Below are 12749 nucleotides of genomic sequence, written 5' to 3' on the forward strand. Positions count from 1 at the left end.
TTTCTGGAAAGACCCTTTATAACAAATTTCGTGATATGTGAAAGAGCAAATTGCCATTTGGATATGTTGTTTTAAAATTCAACATTGTGTTCCACTACATACATGTTACAATACAAACAGAGGTTGAATCTTTCGTCCCGAACTTTACACTCAGCATGTTAATAAATAATAATCCTTCCTTTTCCAACAAAATTTGTGAAGAATAAGTGGGCTTGAAATAATAGTGAAGGCCCAAGAGTCCATTTTTAATGATTTGGGCCTCCGGAGTTATTTTCTAATTATTCTATTCTCATAATATTCATGTTATATTTATTAAAAAGAATTAAAAATCTGTATCTTCCCCGCCACTGCAACCACAGCCGCTGTGCAATTCAAGGGTGAGCCATCGGCTCAAATTCAAGCCCCCGCCACCTTCCCGGTGCATCCCCACTCCCAAGGCATTTTCAGTCTCTTTCATTTCTTCAACTTATTGTTTGTCCCATTTTTCCTATTGCTTCCAACCAAACCGAAACTTAGTGACGGCATTTCTAACTTCTTCTTCTTCTAGATTTCTTAGATTTGGCTGACATTTTCTTTAGATTGGTGAAGGCAGGCAATTCATTGCTTTCTTTATTTTTCTGATTGCTGGATTCAAGCACAAAGTAAGTCTTGTTATTTTGATTTTAATTTTCTTAATTTCCTTTCACCTTCTTTTTTTTTTTTTTTGAGTTTCAGTTTTCTTGCTAACTGTTTATATGTAATTCATGCAACAACGATGAATTTAAGCTGTTTCTGGTCTTCTTTTCCCGTTTGAGATTATTGTTATTTTTCTTTGTCCCGTTGCTAGTTTGTCTAGAAAGAGGCTCCAGCTTGTTTAAACCGTTTGAATTCATATCCTTTTTCTTTAAGGTTCAATTGTTCAACAAAACTCTGAAATTGAGTTCAAACGATACGGTTCATTTTTATTTCTAAAATGGATATCCCCTTTCCCAATAATACTTAGTTAAATTCAAAATTCACCGACATATTTTGTGTTGAAATGATGACTTGACTGTTCTTGCGATGTTAATTCCAGAAATGGAACAGTCTCCAAAATTAGGGCTTTCAGTCGATGGCAATGATGTTAAGTATATCTCTGGGTTAAGCACCATACTAGTTGCTTCAATTCAGGAAGCAAAGGACAAAATTTCTCAGATCGAGTACATCTTTTGTAGCCAACTGTATCCAAATTTCCAGTCGAAATGTAAAGGCTTGGAGAAAATATATGCAGAGGCCAAGAAAGAGGCTGAAGATGCATGGAAGAAGAAGGAAAACGAGTTCAATCTCCTATTGGAGGAGCTTGAACTTGAAAAGAAAAAGGTTGTTGAAGAGAATCATTCTTTCTTGCTTGAGAAGGAAAAGCTACAAAAGGAGCACGAAGAGAAAATGAGGCAACTTGTTGTTAAACTACAAAGTCAAGAAACAAAAATTGAGGAGCTAAAAGGGGAGCTTATGTTGAAGTGTAAGGAGGTTGATGAGGGAATGGAATTGCATAGTAAATTAGTGCAGCTAGTTCAAGCAAAAGCCTCCGTGATAGCTGATAAGGGTAAAGAATTAAAAGAGCATGAAGAGAAAACAAATGTACTTCTCAGTGACCTAAACAACATGCGTAAAAAGGTTGAAGTACTCCAGCAGGAGCTCGGAGAAAAGACTCAGGAAGTTGCTGATGGGAAGAAATTGGCAGAAAACTTACTTAAAAAGGTTGAGTCGCAAGCCTTTAATGTTATGCATAATGAAGAGCAGCTGATCAATTGTAACAAGGAGAAGAAGCTACTTGAGGCCAACTTCGAGAAATTGAAGGAGAACTACAAAGAACTCCATGTGGCACTTGGGAAGAAGACAGATGAAGTTGAGGAAGGAAGAAAATCGCAGGAACAGTTGCTTAGACAAATTGATTTAGAAGGGTCAGAAATTTTGAAGAATAAACAGCAGTTGGAGGAGAATGAGAAAATAAAAGAACGACTTCTGGCCAAAGTAAAAAGCTTAGAACTGAAGATCAATGAACTGCAGGCTGCCAAACTTAGTAGAAGTGGTAATGATGCACACCATGCAGGTGAAGAAAGAGATTTATACGAGAAGTTACTAAAACAGATTGAAGCGAAGGCCTCTGAGTTGGTGGCTGAGAAGAAGAAAAAAAGAGATCTCCTTGATGCTTACAAAAGGCTAAAATCTCAGTACAACTACCTCTGCAGAAAGAATGGCCTTACTACCGAGAACATGTCTTTTCCAAATAAACTGGAAGATGAAAGTGACTCAGCCAGGCATCATGACAAATCCAAACCTTCTCTTGGTAACTTTCCGGAGCTTATATTTAGTTTATGTCTGTTGGCTTCTATTTTGATCAATGCTTATTGCTTAGTCATCCCAGTTAGTTTCCGCTAATTGCTACATTTGCTCTAGGATCTATCAAGTTATTGACTTCTCGTTTTGCTGAATTGATGATTTAAGTGAGACTGTTAAGAACAACCTATGGTTTGAGGCAACATGATGAAAAAACATTGCTGCCACTGCCCTATATCTGCTTTTCTTTGTAATAGATTTTTAAGCTACATTTTGTTGTTTCATTATAGATGCTGAAAACAGGATTCTGAAGACTCCTATGGTTGTTTTTGGCACTGAAAGCGTGAAGGATGTAATTGGCATGAATGGTGACTTAGAGGACGAGAAAGGAGTCAAACCAATTGAAACCTCTACCTCTCACTCCAGTCGTAAATGCCCCTCAAGTGTGAAGTCTAATCCTATAGTTGGTGCAAAGCGACCGGCTTCTGGTTGGAGAGATACTAGGTCCCACCAAGGCCAAGCTAGACATGATCCCCATGATGATTTTCTTGACACTCCTCTGGAGAATATCAGAGGAAACCTGGAGAAAGCTATGAAGAAAGAAGCTTGTGATCCTCTGGTTCAAGATGACATGAATGTCGATAGCTCAGATGACGAGACACATGATGTTAGCGTTGACAAGAAGCAACAAAAACAGGAGACACCGTTTCAAATGGTTGACAAGGGAAGTTTCAAGTATGTGGAACCAGTAAGAAAGAAAGCAGAGAGGGAGAAATTGAAAGGATATGAATGCAATCAATGTAAGAAATTCTATGATGCTGTTCTTAGCAAGGGAGCTGAAGGCAATGAAGATCACAACAAGAATTTCCGTTGTGAGCATCATGATGGCGTGTCGAGGCATCGATATAAGTATGTTCCTCCTATGACTCCTGAGGGATTTTGGAATATTGGGTTTGAATCGGAAATGTGATTTGTCTAGTTCAATATTGAATATGCATTTTTCATTTAAGTTTAATTATCATTCATACGCCAGCCTTTAGTCTGTAAACAAACCAAAAATGGAAAAAAGTTTAAAATGAATGGCCAAATGGTATTGAGCTTCACCATCTACACTCAAATATCATAAATGGTATTCAAGTGTTGGAGGCTTTCAGCCCAAAGACAAAACTTCCTTACCAATCATCGTATTGCTTTTTTATAATAGGGTAAATTACAAAAAAATTCACTCGGTATCTTTTTATTACGAAGTGGCCATTCTATCATTAAGCTCTATTATCTCTCTAACGGTAGTCTTAGGTGACAATCCAAATGAGTTTTAAATATCAACTTGAATGTCTAGTTGTTGGGATGAAAATAGATTTTTAATTAAATAAATTTAATTTGGACCGCCACGTAGGACATTCAAGTTAACATTCAAAACTCATTTGGACTGTCACTTAAGACTGTCGTTAGGGAGATAATGAAGCTTAACGGTAGAATAATCACTTCGTAATAAAATGATAACGTAAGTGACTAAAACGTAACATTTCAAACATAAATGACTAAAATATAATCTGAACTAAACAAAAGTAACTGTTTTTATAGTTTACTCTAAAATATATTAGTGATTTTCTTAAGAATTGGATCATTTTATTATTTATGCTTTTTAATTAAAATCCATAAATTACCCTTTGGTTTATTTCATGTTGATTTTTTTGTTCTGGAATTAATGTAGGAGGAATTGATGATAAAGAGGAGAAATACGAGAATTCATATACTAAAAAGTAATAGTACATAAAATGCTAATAAAATATAACAATTTCAAAGTAATAATTAAATTCCATAACAAAAAAATATATAACAATTCATGTCATACTCATGAAATTCTGTTTAGTGATTACATTTCGGTTGTGTCATAATTTTGGCCTACCTATTGCTTAAGTCACTAAAATCATTTTATCTCCTCAACAGAAAAAGGAAAAATAGGGGAAAGAAAAAACAAAATGGCTTAGCTTCGCATAATGAGATATAAATAGTCATGGTGATGTACTTTTATGATTTCCATTTTTTCATTTCTCAACAAAATCTCCTTTCAATATTCAACACTTACATAAAACCAGTATCCTCATATTCTTCTTTAATTTCTCTTGCAAAGATGAGCAACAACTTCATCACGTCCAACATTTTCTTATTCAGTCTCCATCAATTCCTCTTGTTAGTCCACACTAAACCTCTGGTACCAGCTCTCTATGTATTCGGAGATTCATTGTTTGACAGTGGCAATAACAATGTTCTGCCAACAATGGCCAGGGCAAACTTCCCACCGTACGGCCACAATTTCGTCCAGCACTTCACTGGAAGGTTCACTAATGGTAGAACTCTCCCAGATTTTATAGGTATTCTATGTCTTAAAACTCAATTTTCCTTCATTTAAATTATATCCATTTTTTTCTTAATATTTATGGTTATTTTGAAGCTGAGTTTCTTGAGCTGCCATATCCTCCACCATACTTGGGCATACACGACTCAGTACCCTTAACAGGTTTGAATTATGCATCTTCAGCTTGTGGAATTCTCCCTCAAACTGGAACCATATTTGTAAGTCCTTCACCTTTACTCTTAATTAATTGGAAATTGACCCATCAATTAATTTTCACAGCACCTTTTTTTTTGGGGAGGGGCAGGGCAAATGCTTGAGTTTGGGTGAACAAATTGACTTGTTTAAATGGACAATTGAATCGAAGCTGCCTACCCACTTTAACAGCTTAGAGGAGCTTTCTAAACACTTGGCAGATTCTATTTTCATATTTACAACAGGCAGCAATGATTACATTCAAAACTATTTAGAACCAACTTTGTTTAGCACAAATCATGATTATGATCCTCAATCATTTGCTCAGCTTCTTATAGATGATCTCTCCAACCATTTCCAGGTTCTCTTCATAAATTCTCTTTTTACCTGTCTCAGCTTCTTCTTCATATACGTATTGATCATGTTATTGGAATTGCAGAGCGTATATAAATTAGGAGCAAGGAAGATAATAATGCACGAAATAGCCCCACTTGGATGCATCCCACATTATACAAGAAAATATCAAGTAGTCGTAGGCAAATGTCATGAACAAACTAACCAAATTGTCTCATATTTCAATACCAAGCTTCATGAATTGCTCAAGTCTTTAACATCCAGTCTTCAAGGCTCCATACTTGTTCTTGCTCGAATTAATTCATTAGGCTATGATGTTATTACTAATCCTTCAAAATATGGTAAGCTTTGAAGGCATATTTTCATAATTACTTATTTAAAAGATCATGTATCCATTGTATTGAATGATAGTCCATATTATTGCAGGATACAGTGATGCAAGCAATCCATGTTGCACAACTTGGGGTAATGGGAGTGCTGCATGTATTCCATTGCTGGAACCATGCCCTAACCCAAATCAACATTTTTTCTGGGATGGTTATCATAATACAGAAACAGGGAATTCAGTGGCAGCCTCCCTTTGTTTCAACACTTCTGAATTTTGTACTCCTTTTAGCATTAAGGACCTCATACAAATTTAAATAAATTATGCTATCATATTAAATATTCATAACAGATTTGTAAGTCTCCACCATATGACTATATATATTTATATCACAACCAAAACAAAAGAAAAGAAAAAAACATGGTATAACAAAGTAAACCTAATGTACAAAAACTGTGTTCCTATAACTGAAAATACTTGTTTAAAAAAAAAACCTACTGTTTCTTGTTCCTATGCAAGCCTATATGACCCAACTATAACCAAAAAGGACAAAAACACAACAAACTGATGTTTGCTACATAAAGGCTAAGGGACTTCACTTTCTTTCGTGATGGGGGCAAGGCAAAGTCGATCAATGCCTTGGTACATGATTGTTGATTGGAGGCTTCCGACGAGGTCTGCCTCTGTAATCCTCTTGCATCAACTTTACAATCTCTTTAGTTGCTTCCAGAAGCTTTTCTGATTCGACATTGTTACCACCATTTCTGGGAGTTCCCAATCCGGCAAAATTACTTGTCTTTGCCTCCAACTTGTTCACACCACTCACCTGTTTTTCAAACATAAAATAATAATGTTCATAGGTTACTGTAAACAATACCTAGCAAATGTAACCAATTAAATTTAGTTAGCTTAACCGATGACTTAAGACAGTCTTTAAGGTTAATTAAATGTACAATTTACAAGAATATTTTTGGACTAATTGCAGAAGTGTAGAGTTAAAGGCGTGTGTGTTTTTGAGAGAGAGAGAGAGAGAAGGAAAGACCTGATTTTTTGGTTGATGTTGAGATTTCCCAATGGACACGCTTTCAGCACCATTTTTCCCCCCTGCATTCAAAGGGCAATATCTAGGATGAATACACTACAAAGTTGAGATTTAATCAAGGCAAAACATATTGTATAACATTTGATTAAATCAGAAGCAAAATTATAAGCTAAAAGAAGAAAAATCCATTTTATAAACAACAAAACTTTTCCGTTACATACATACAAGTTATGATATTCACACATCCTTGGCCTAACATCTAATAACCCTAGCGAATTTCACAAAAGAGATCTAGAAGGGTTGATTTTTTTTCAGTTATGCTTTGGAGGGTGATGGTTAGGCCCTCGATAATCAGCACCAAAAGCTACAAAATCAGCTGTTTCAACACTCCTATTTTCATTCCCATATTTCACATTAAAACCTCCCTTTCCTTCAATATCACATTTTCCATCACACAGGTTTGCACCTGAATTCTTTGATGGCATCGTTACTTCATGTCCTCCAATTTTCCTTCCATTAAATTCCTGCAAACGTATATATATATGCATCAGCTTTCCAAAAACTTCAAAATATATGAACAAATATACTGTTTTTAACTTACAAATTAATCCAAAACCAACCTTTCGAGTAACACTTCCTTCACCAGCTGTTTCCCTACCTGAAGAAAAAATTGAAACAACAGATAAATCAATCTCAGAGTATATGATTAGAAGGTTATTTTAAGTAAATTAATGCCAAAAAAAAGAAGCTCACTATTGATTATACCTTGTTGAGCATGCACTGAGCAGCTATTAAGGGCATGCAAAACAAAGAAAAGCAAAATTAATAAGCCTGCAGTAAACCTTATCATATGCACCATCTTTGTGATTCTTCCTTCAACTTAAAAGAGAGGAAATCTGAAAAAAACCAAGGAATAGGTTTTATAGAGAGTTCAACCCCAAGTCAAAGCTAGGGTTCCGACAGCTTCCTAAATAAAATATTTGCTTCTGGGATAAATGCAGAGCTTAGGGAAACTCACCAATAAAAAAACTTAACACAATCACAAATATCCAAATTTAAAATATTTTAAATAATAATAATAATAATTATTATTATTATTATTATTATTATTTGCATCAAAAGTTTGAATGTGGTATTGAGCATTGATTTATCAAAGTTAGGGACAAAGTGTGAGTGTAGCTTTGTCTTTGGATTGGAAATGTTCATTTTGTCCCCCATGTCTTCATGCATGCAACGAGGGTCTTTGAGTTGTTAAATCCTAGTAGGGAGTTTTTGTTTATTATATAATGAGGTGGAGCTTGTTTGACATGAGTCTTACCAAGTATCCAATTTGCCCTAAAACTTTGACTTCATATTAGTATTAAAGCTGGCTTTGTTTTTTTCCACTTAAACGAATTCGAATCCCTGCAAATTGAAAGATAGTTAAAAAAAAAAGTGTCAGAACTGGTCAAGGTCTCTGAGTTACAGATTCGGTCTTCTGCTGAATTGAATATTACATAGAGGAAGAATGTGATAAAAACAAATCTGTGTTCCCTAGGGTACCCTATGATAGCCATGGCTATGCACATTTCTCTTCTTTTTTAACAAAATTATCTTTTTAAGTGCATGCTATACTTTCTTTTTATAGAATAAATTATTATAGATATAGATGATATTTGCTCTGAAATTAATGATACATTGAAGCCACCTTTTTCATCGGAGCCGTTGCATGAACCTATTCAATCAAACCCCTGTAAGATCACGATACAAGGAAGTAGGCATTGGCAATTACAAAGGCTTTGCTGTGTATGTATTTAAACTCTATAAAGGACTAGTTTCAGCTCAACCAAATGCATTTCTTAGTCCAAATTTCGTAGGATATGTATTAGGAAAATTAATTTTTAGGTCCCACATTTCAGCTGTATTAGTTTTGTTTCATGCCTTAGCATTGGGTTTTTTACATTAATAATATAAAAAATTTATTATAAAAATGGGTGGAAAGTAGATTATTTACGAGAATAAATTATTTTAAATAATAAAAGTTGGTGTCGCTAATGTATTAGATAATACCACCTATAAAAAAACGATATTTTAATTGTAAAAAGGGTGTTGCGAATGAGGAGGTGGCACCTTCTTTTTACCTGTAACCTTTTATTTTTATTTTTTTTTGTATTTTTTACAAAAAAATTAGCCCTATATTTACTTCTGTCTTTTTTATTTTTTAAACTCATCTTTTTTTTCAAATTACTCCAAAATTAATGGAAAAATTAACTTTGTTGACGTGACAAATACGTGGATTATCACGTGGTTGACATGAAAATTTTATTTTTTTTAATTCTTAAAATTTTAAAAAATTAATTAAATGTTGACATGTCGTCCATGTGGCAATCCACGTGTATGCTACATCATCAAAGTTTTAAAATGTTTATTTTTCCTTACATCTTGGAGTGATTTAACAAAAACACAAGTTTAAGAGCTAAAAAGATAAAAAAAAATTAGATGAAAAGTTAAAATTATATTTTTATAAAGTTGGAGGGATAAATATATAATTATATCTTTAAAAAATAGGAAAAAAAAAGTGACCGGTGAAAAAAGGGTGTCACCTTCTTGGTTGGCTACACCCCTTCTATAATTAAAATTTTATTATTTTATTTATTATTATTTTATTTTGTTTATTTTGTTAATTTTTATAGGTGGTGTTGGTTGATACATTGACAATACCAATTTTTATTGTTCAAAATAATTTATTCTCATAAATAATTTACTTTTTATCTTATTTTTGTAATTAATTTTTTTGTATTATTAATGTATGTCCCTCCCCCTATATAAATAAAAAAATTTTAATTCTCCTAAATTCCTTCTAAGTAAGGGTAATATTTAATGCACAACGAATATATAGTTCTATGTATCATCAATAAATAAAGTTATAGCACTTCATTAATTAATTAATTAAATTTTTCTATAAGTAAAGATATCAAATTTATTGATTCAGCAAAACTCAGTACAAAATCAAAACAAAACATAATCAAATTAATACTTAGAAAAAAGAAAAAAAAACCAGCGTATGCCAAAATAAGAGTACACCTGGGAAGCAAAAAGTCGAGGAAAGAAGTCAAAATAATTAAGCAAAGTATCGCGCAATAAGTCGCGGTCTCTATTGGCCCTTATTGTGCGGAATATGTGAAGAATAACCCAAAAACCTGAATAATCCTTCCTAGCGAAACTACTAACATAAGTACCAATGCACCACTTGATATCAAGATCACAGTTAGAATCAATAACTAGTTTATGTGAAATGTGCTACTTGGAACCAAAGAAAATAACAAGCGCTTCCCAAATAGCTAGAATCTCATATAGATAAGTTTCTAGTTAGGTTTCCAGCTTGCTTTTTTATTTTACTATTTATATTTAAAATTTGTAATTTAATTTAATAATGTTACTTTTAATTAATGTAACAATGTTTTATTATTGTACCTAACATTTTTTGGGAAGAAAAAGGTTTGTATATATTATGGGTTTAGTTGGCATGACGATATATATGAGAAATAAATAAATAAAAGAGGGAGGGGAGGGTCAAAATAGGGAGGGAGGGAGGTAGGGCAAAGCAATGAAGCATAGTTCCCAAAGAGGCATGAGCATGAAATTAAGAGCTAGAAGTAACATGGGCAAGTGATTAGTGCATAGAATTACTAAACCCTATCACGTTTAATTTTAAACCACGTATGCCTCTATTTGTGCATTATATCAATAAACTAATCCTGCCTTTTGTTAACACTTTAGAAGCCGAGGATCCTTTGTCCCCACCTCATCTTCACAAGTGTGTGCCACCCCACTCCGTTTAATGCTTTAATTATTTCCCCCTTTTTAAACAAAATTAACCGACACCAACCCTTTCATATCATTTTATCACCCATCTAATTTAATTCCATCATATCAATATTATTTTCAACCATTTATTCTTAATTATATTAAAGTAATTATAAAGAGAAATAAAAAAATTCTTTTATATATATATCATATTTTTAAGAATTATTTTATTTTTAACTAATATAATTAATTATAAAATAAATAATAAATAAAAGAGATAATAAAATGTTTTTTAAAAACTCTCTTATTGGTCATATAAAAATATTTCAATTTAAAATAAGTTTATAAATTAAAAATTAGAATTTAAGGAGAAGATTTGAAAAAAAGGCAGAAGAGAATGTTTGATCTTATTCAACCAACATAAATGAGGTTAAACTCATTTTTAAAAGATGAAGTTTAAAATACACCTGGAACGAAATTATCCATTCAATATCAAGTCTCAAAGAAATTTAGATAAAATCACCACCCTAATCTGGCAATATGGTTATACTAACACAAAAGAGATAAAATTTGTTTTTCAAGATTAAGTCTTAATGATAATTTGAAGTAAACTTCGTTGACCCAAACACAAGTCTCAAAACCCGTTGAATCAATCTCAAGCAAGTAACCCTACAAAATCCTTTTTAAAAACAGACAGTATCTATACAAGATCAAATTTAAACAATTCTTAAATTGATGATGAGAATATTATACAAAATTATAACTCAAATTTCATAAATAAAATTCTTTAATTTATTTCTAATTTTTGAAGTCATAAAATTTTGTATCATCAAAATAGCAATGACTCCCAAAACCTAGTCATCTAAAATTGAAGTATTTTCCAACTAAAAAGAAAAGAAAAATGATGAACAATAAGAATTCGTGAATGGCGAACATCAAGTCAGAAAGTGGTAGTTATGAGTATTACTTCCTTTAAAGAATAAGTGGCTTCTCCTGCAAAAGTTATGAAATCAATTTGTTTTATTGATGATGTAGATTGAAAGCTTAAGTGATTCCTACAAATGGAACTCAACACCAAATTCTTATAACAAGTTGATAAAATTTCGACTAACACTATTCAAAAACTACTTCAAAACATGTTTTCATGTTAACTCAATAATTTCATCACGCACTACATCAAAGATCAAGCTGATATTCTTGCTCTTTCATATTATATCATATCATATTATATATATATATAATATTATAAATTTTAAAAATGAATTTATAATGCGTTACATTATAAAAATATGACATGTTAGGAAGTAAAAAATAAATAAAGAGTTCGTAATTTTCTATGGATGTTGGTTATTAAGCATCTCTCAACGAAGGATTTTTTACCGGAATATTATAATAAAAAAATGGGTTGTTGAAACAATTATGTACCAAAATAGTACATTTAGAGGGGTGGAGGGTGGTACATAGGTGGCACCACTCTTATTTTTTGACAGTACACAGTTAAAAATAATAATAATAAAAATAAAATAATGGTGGAGGGTTTTAGGTAGGCGGCATTGGTTGTGCCTACCTGATAGACGGCACACCCTGTATATTTTCCCTCTCCCCATCCGGCTCGTATCAGTTTGGAAAATAATTTAGCAAAATAAGAGAGGGAGAAGAGAAGAAAGAAAAATATTATGGGTAGGACCATGTTTAGAATGGACTTGAATGGAAAAGTTTGGACAAAAATATAACCTCGAAAAATGAATTTAGAAACGAACCAAGCCTCAAGTAAGATTTTTTGGTCTGGGTTACTGCTGTTTTGTTGTCGTTTTGCTGTTATTTTGTTATTTAATGTATTCTCAATGTGTTGGAAAATATTTATTTCAATGTTTTTAGCATATTTGATGTATTATATTTTTAAATTTATTTTTATATAAAAAAATCTAAGATTTTTTTAATACGGGCGAGTTGAGTTGGGCTTGGGTTTAATATTTTAAATTTTGGTCAGGTTTGAATAGAATTTTAGATCCATTTTTCAAGTCGTGGTCAGGTCTAGAAATTAAATTTAAAATTTTGCATCAAACATGGTCCTACCCATAATTAGGTCTAAACTAAATAGAAAAGAAAATGTATTTTTTTTCTTCTCTTCTCCCTCTCTTATTCTGCTAAATTTTTTTCCAAACTGATACGAGTCGGATGGGGGAAGGGGGAAATATACTGGGGGTGCCGCCTATTAGATAGGCACAACCAGTGCCGCCTACCTAAAACCTTCCACCATTATTTTATTATTATTTTTTTAACTGTATACTATCAAAAAATGAGAGTGGTGCCGCTTATGCACCTCCCTCCACCCATCTAAATGTACCATTTTGATACATATTGTTTCAACAACCCATTTTGGTTTTTTTTTT

General features: G+C 32.6%; 3 protein-coding genes across 5 annotated transcripts; 2 read left to right on the top strand and 1 right to left on the bottom strand.

The window, feature by feature from the left end:
• Positions 1-316: 316 nt before the first annotated feature.
• Positions 317-3276, top strand: LOC107892000 (protein gamma response 1). 3 transcript variants are annotated; one of them, XM_016816952.2, is made up of 3 exons: positions 317-641; positions 1055-2308; positions 2589-3276. In XM_016816952.2, exons 2-3 carry the CDS (start codon positions 1057-1059, stop codon positions 3266-3268), a joined length of 1932 nt encoding a protein of 643 aa, XP_016672441.1. In that variant the 5' UTR covers positions 317-641; positions 1055-1056; the 3' UTR covers positions 3269-3276. The 3 variants fall into 3 exon arrangements, with proteins under 3 accessions (XP_016672441.1, XP_016672440.1, XP_040937261.1); XM_041081327.1 differs by having other exon boundaries at positions 323-645; XM_016816951.2 differs by having other exon boundaries at positions 317-2308.
• Positions 3277-4239: 963 nt separating this feature from the next.
• On the top strand, positions 4240-5876 carry LOC107892978 (GDSL esterase/lipase 7). The gene is made up of 5 exons (XM_016817984.2): positions 4240-4673; positions 4754-4875; positions 4962-5210; positions 5289-5544; positions 5630-5876. The coding sequence occupies exons 1-5, from the start codon at positions 4316-4318 to the stop codon at positions 5842-5844; spliced, it is 1200 nt and encodes a 399-aa protein (XP_016673473.1). The 5' UTR covers positions 4240-4315; the 3' UTR covers positions 5845-5876.
• Positions 5877-5884: 8 nt separating this feature from the next.
• On the bottom strand, positions 5885-7458 carry LOC107891999 (uncharacterized). The gene is made up of 5 exons (XM_016816950.2): positions 7336-7458; positions 7191-7228; positions 7037-7094; positions 6571-6632; positions 5885-6354 (listed from the first exon to the last, which is right to left on the bottom strand). Exons 1-5 carry the CDS (start codon positions 7427-7429, stop codon positions 6160-6162), a joined length of 447 nt encoding a protein of 148 aa, XP_016672439.1. The 5' UTR covers positions 7430-7458; the 3' UTR covers positions 5885-6159.
• Positions 7459-12749: the final 5291 nt, after the last annotated feature.

Source organism: Gossypium hirsutum, chromosome A11 (genome assembly GCF_007990345.1).
Source record: "Gossypium hirsutum isolate 1008001.06 chromosome A11, Gossypium_hirsutum_v2.1, whole genome shotgun sequence".
NCBI lineage: Eukaryota > Viridiplantae > Streptophyta > Magnoliopsida > Malvales > Malvaceae > Gossypium > Gossypium hirsutum.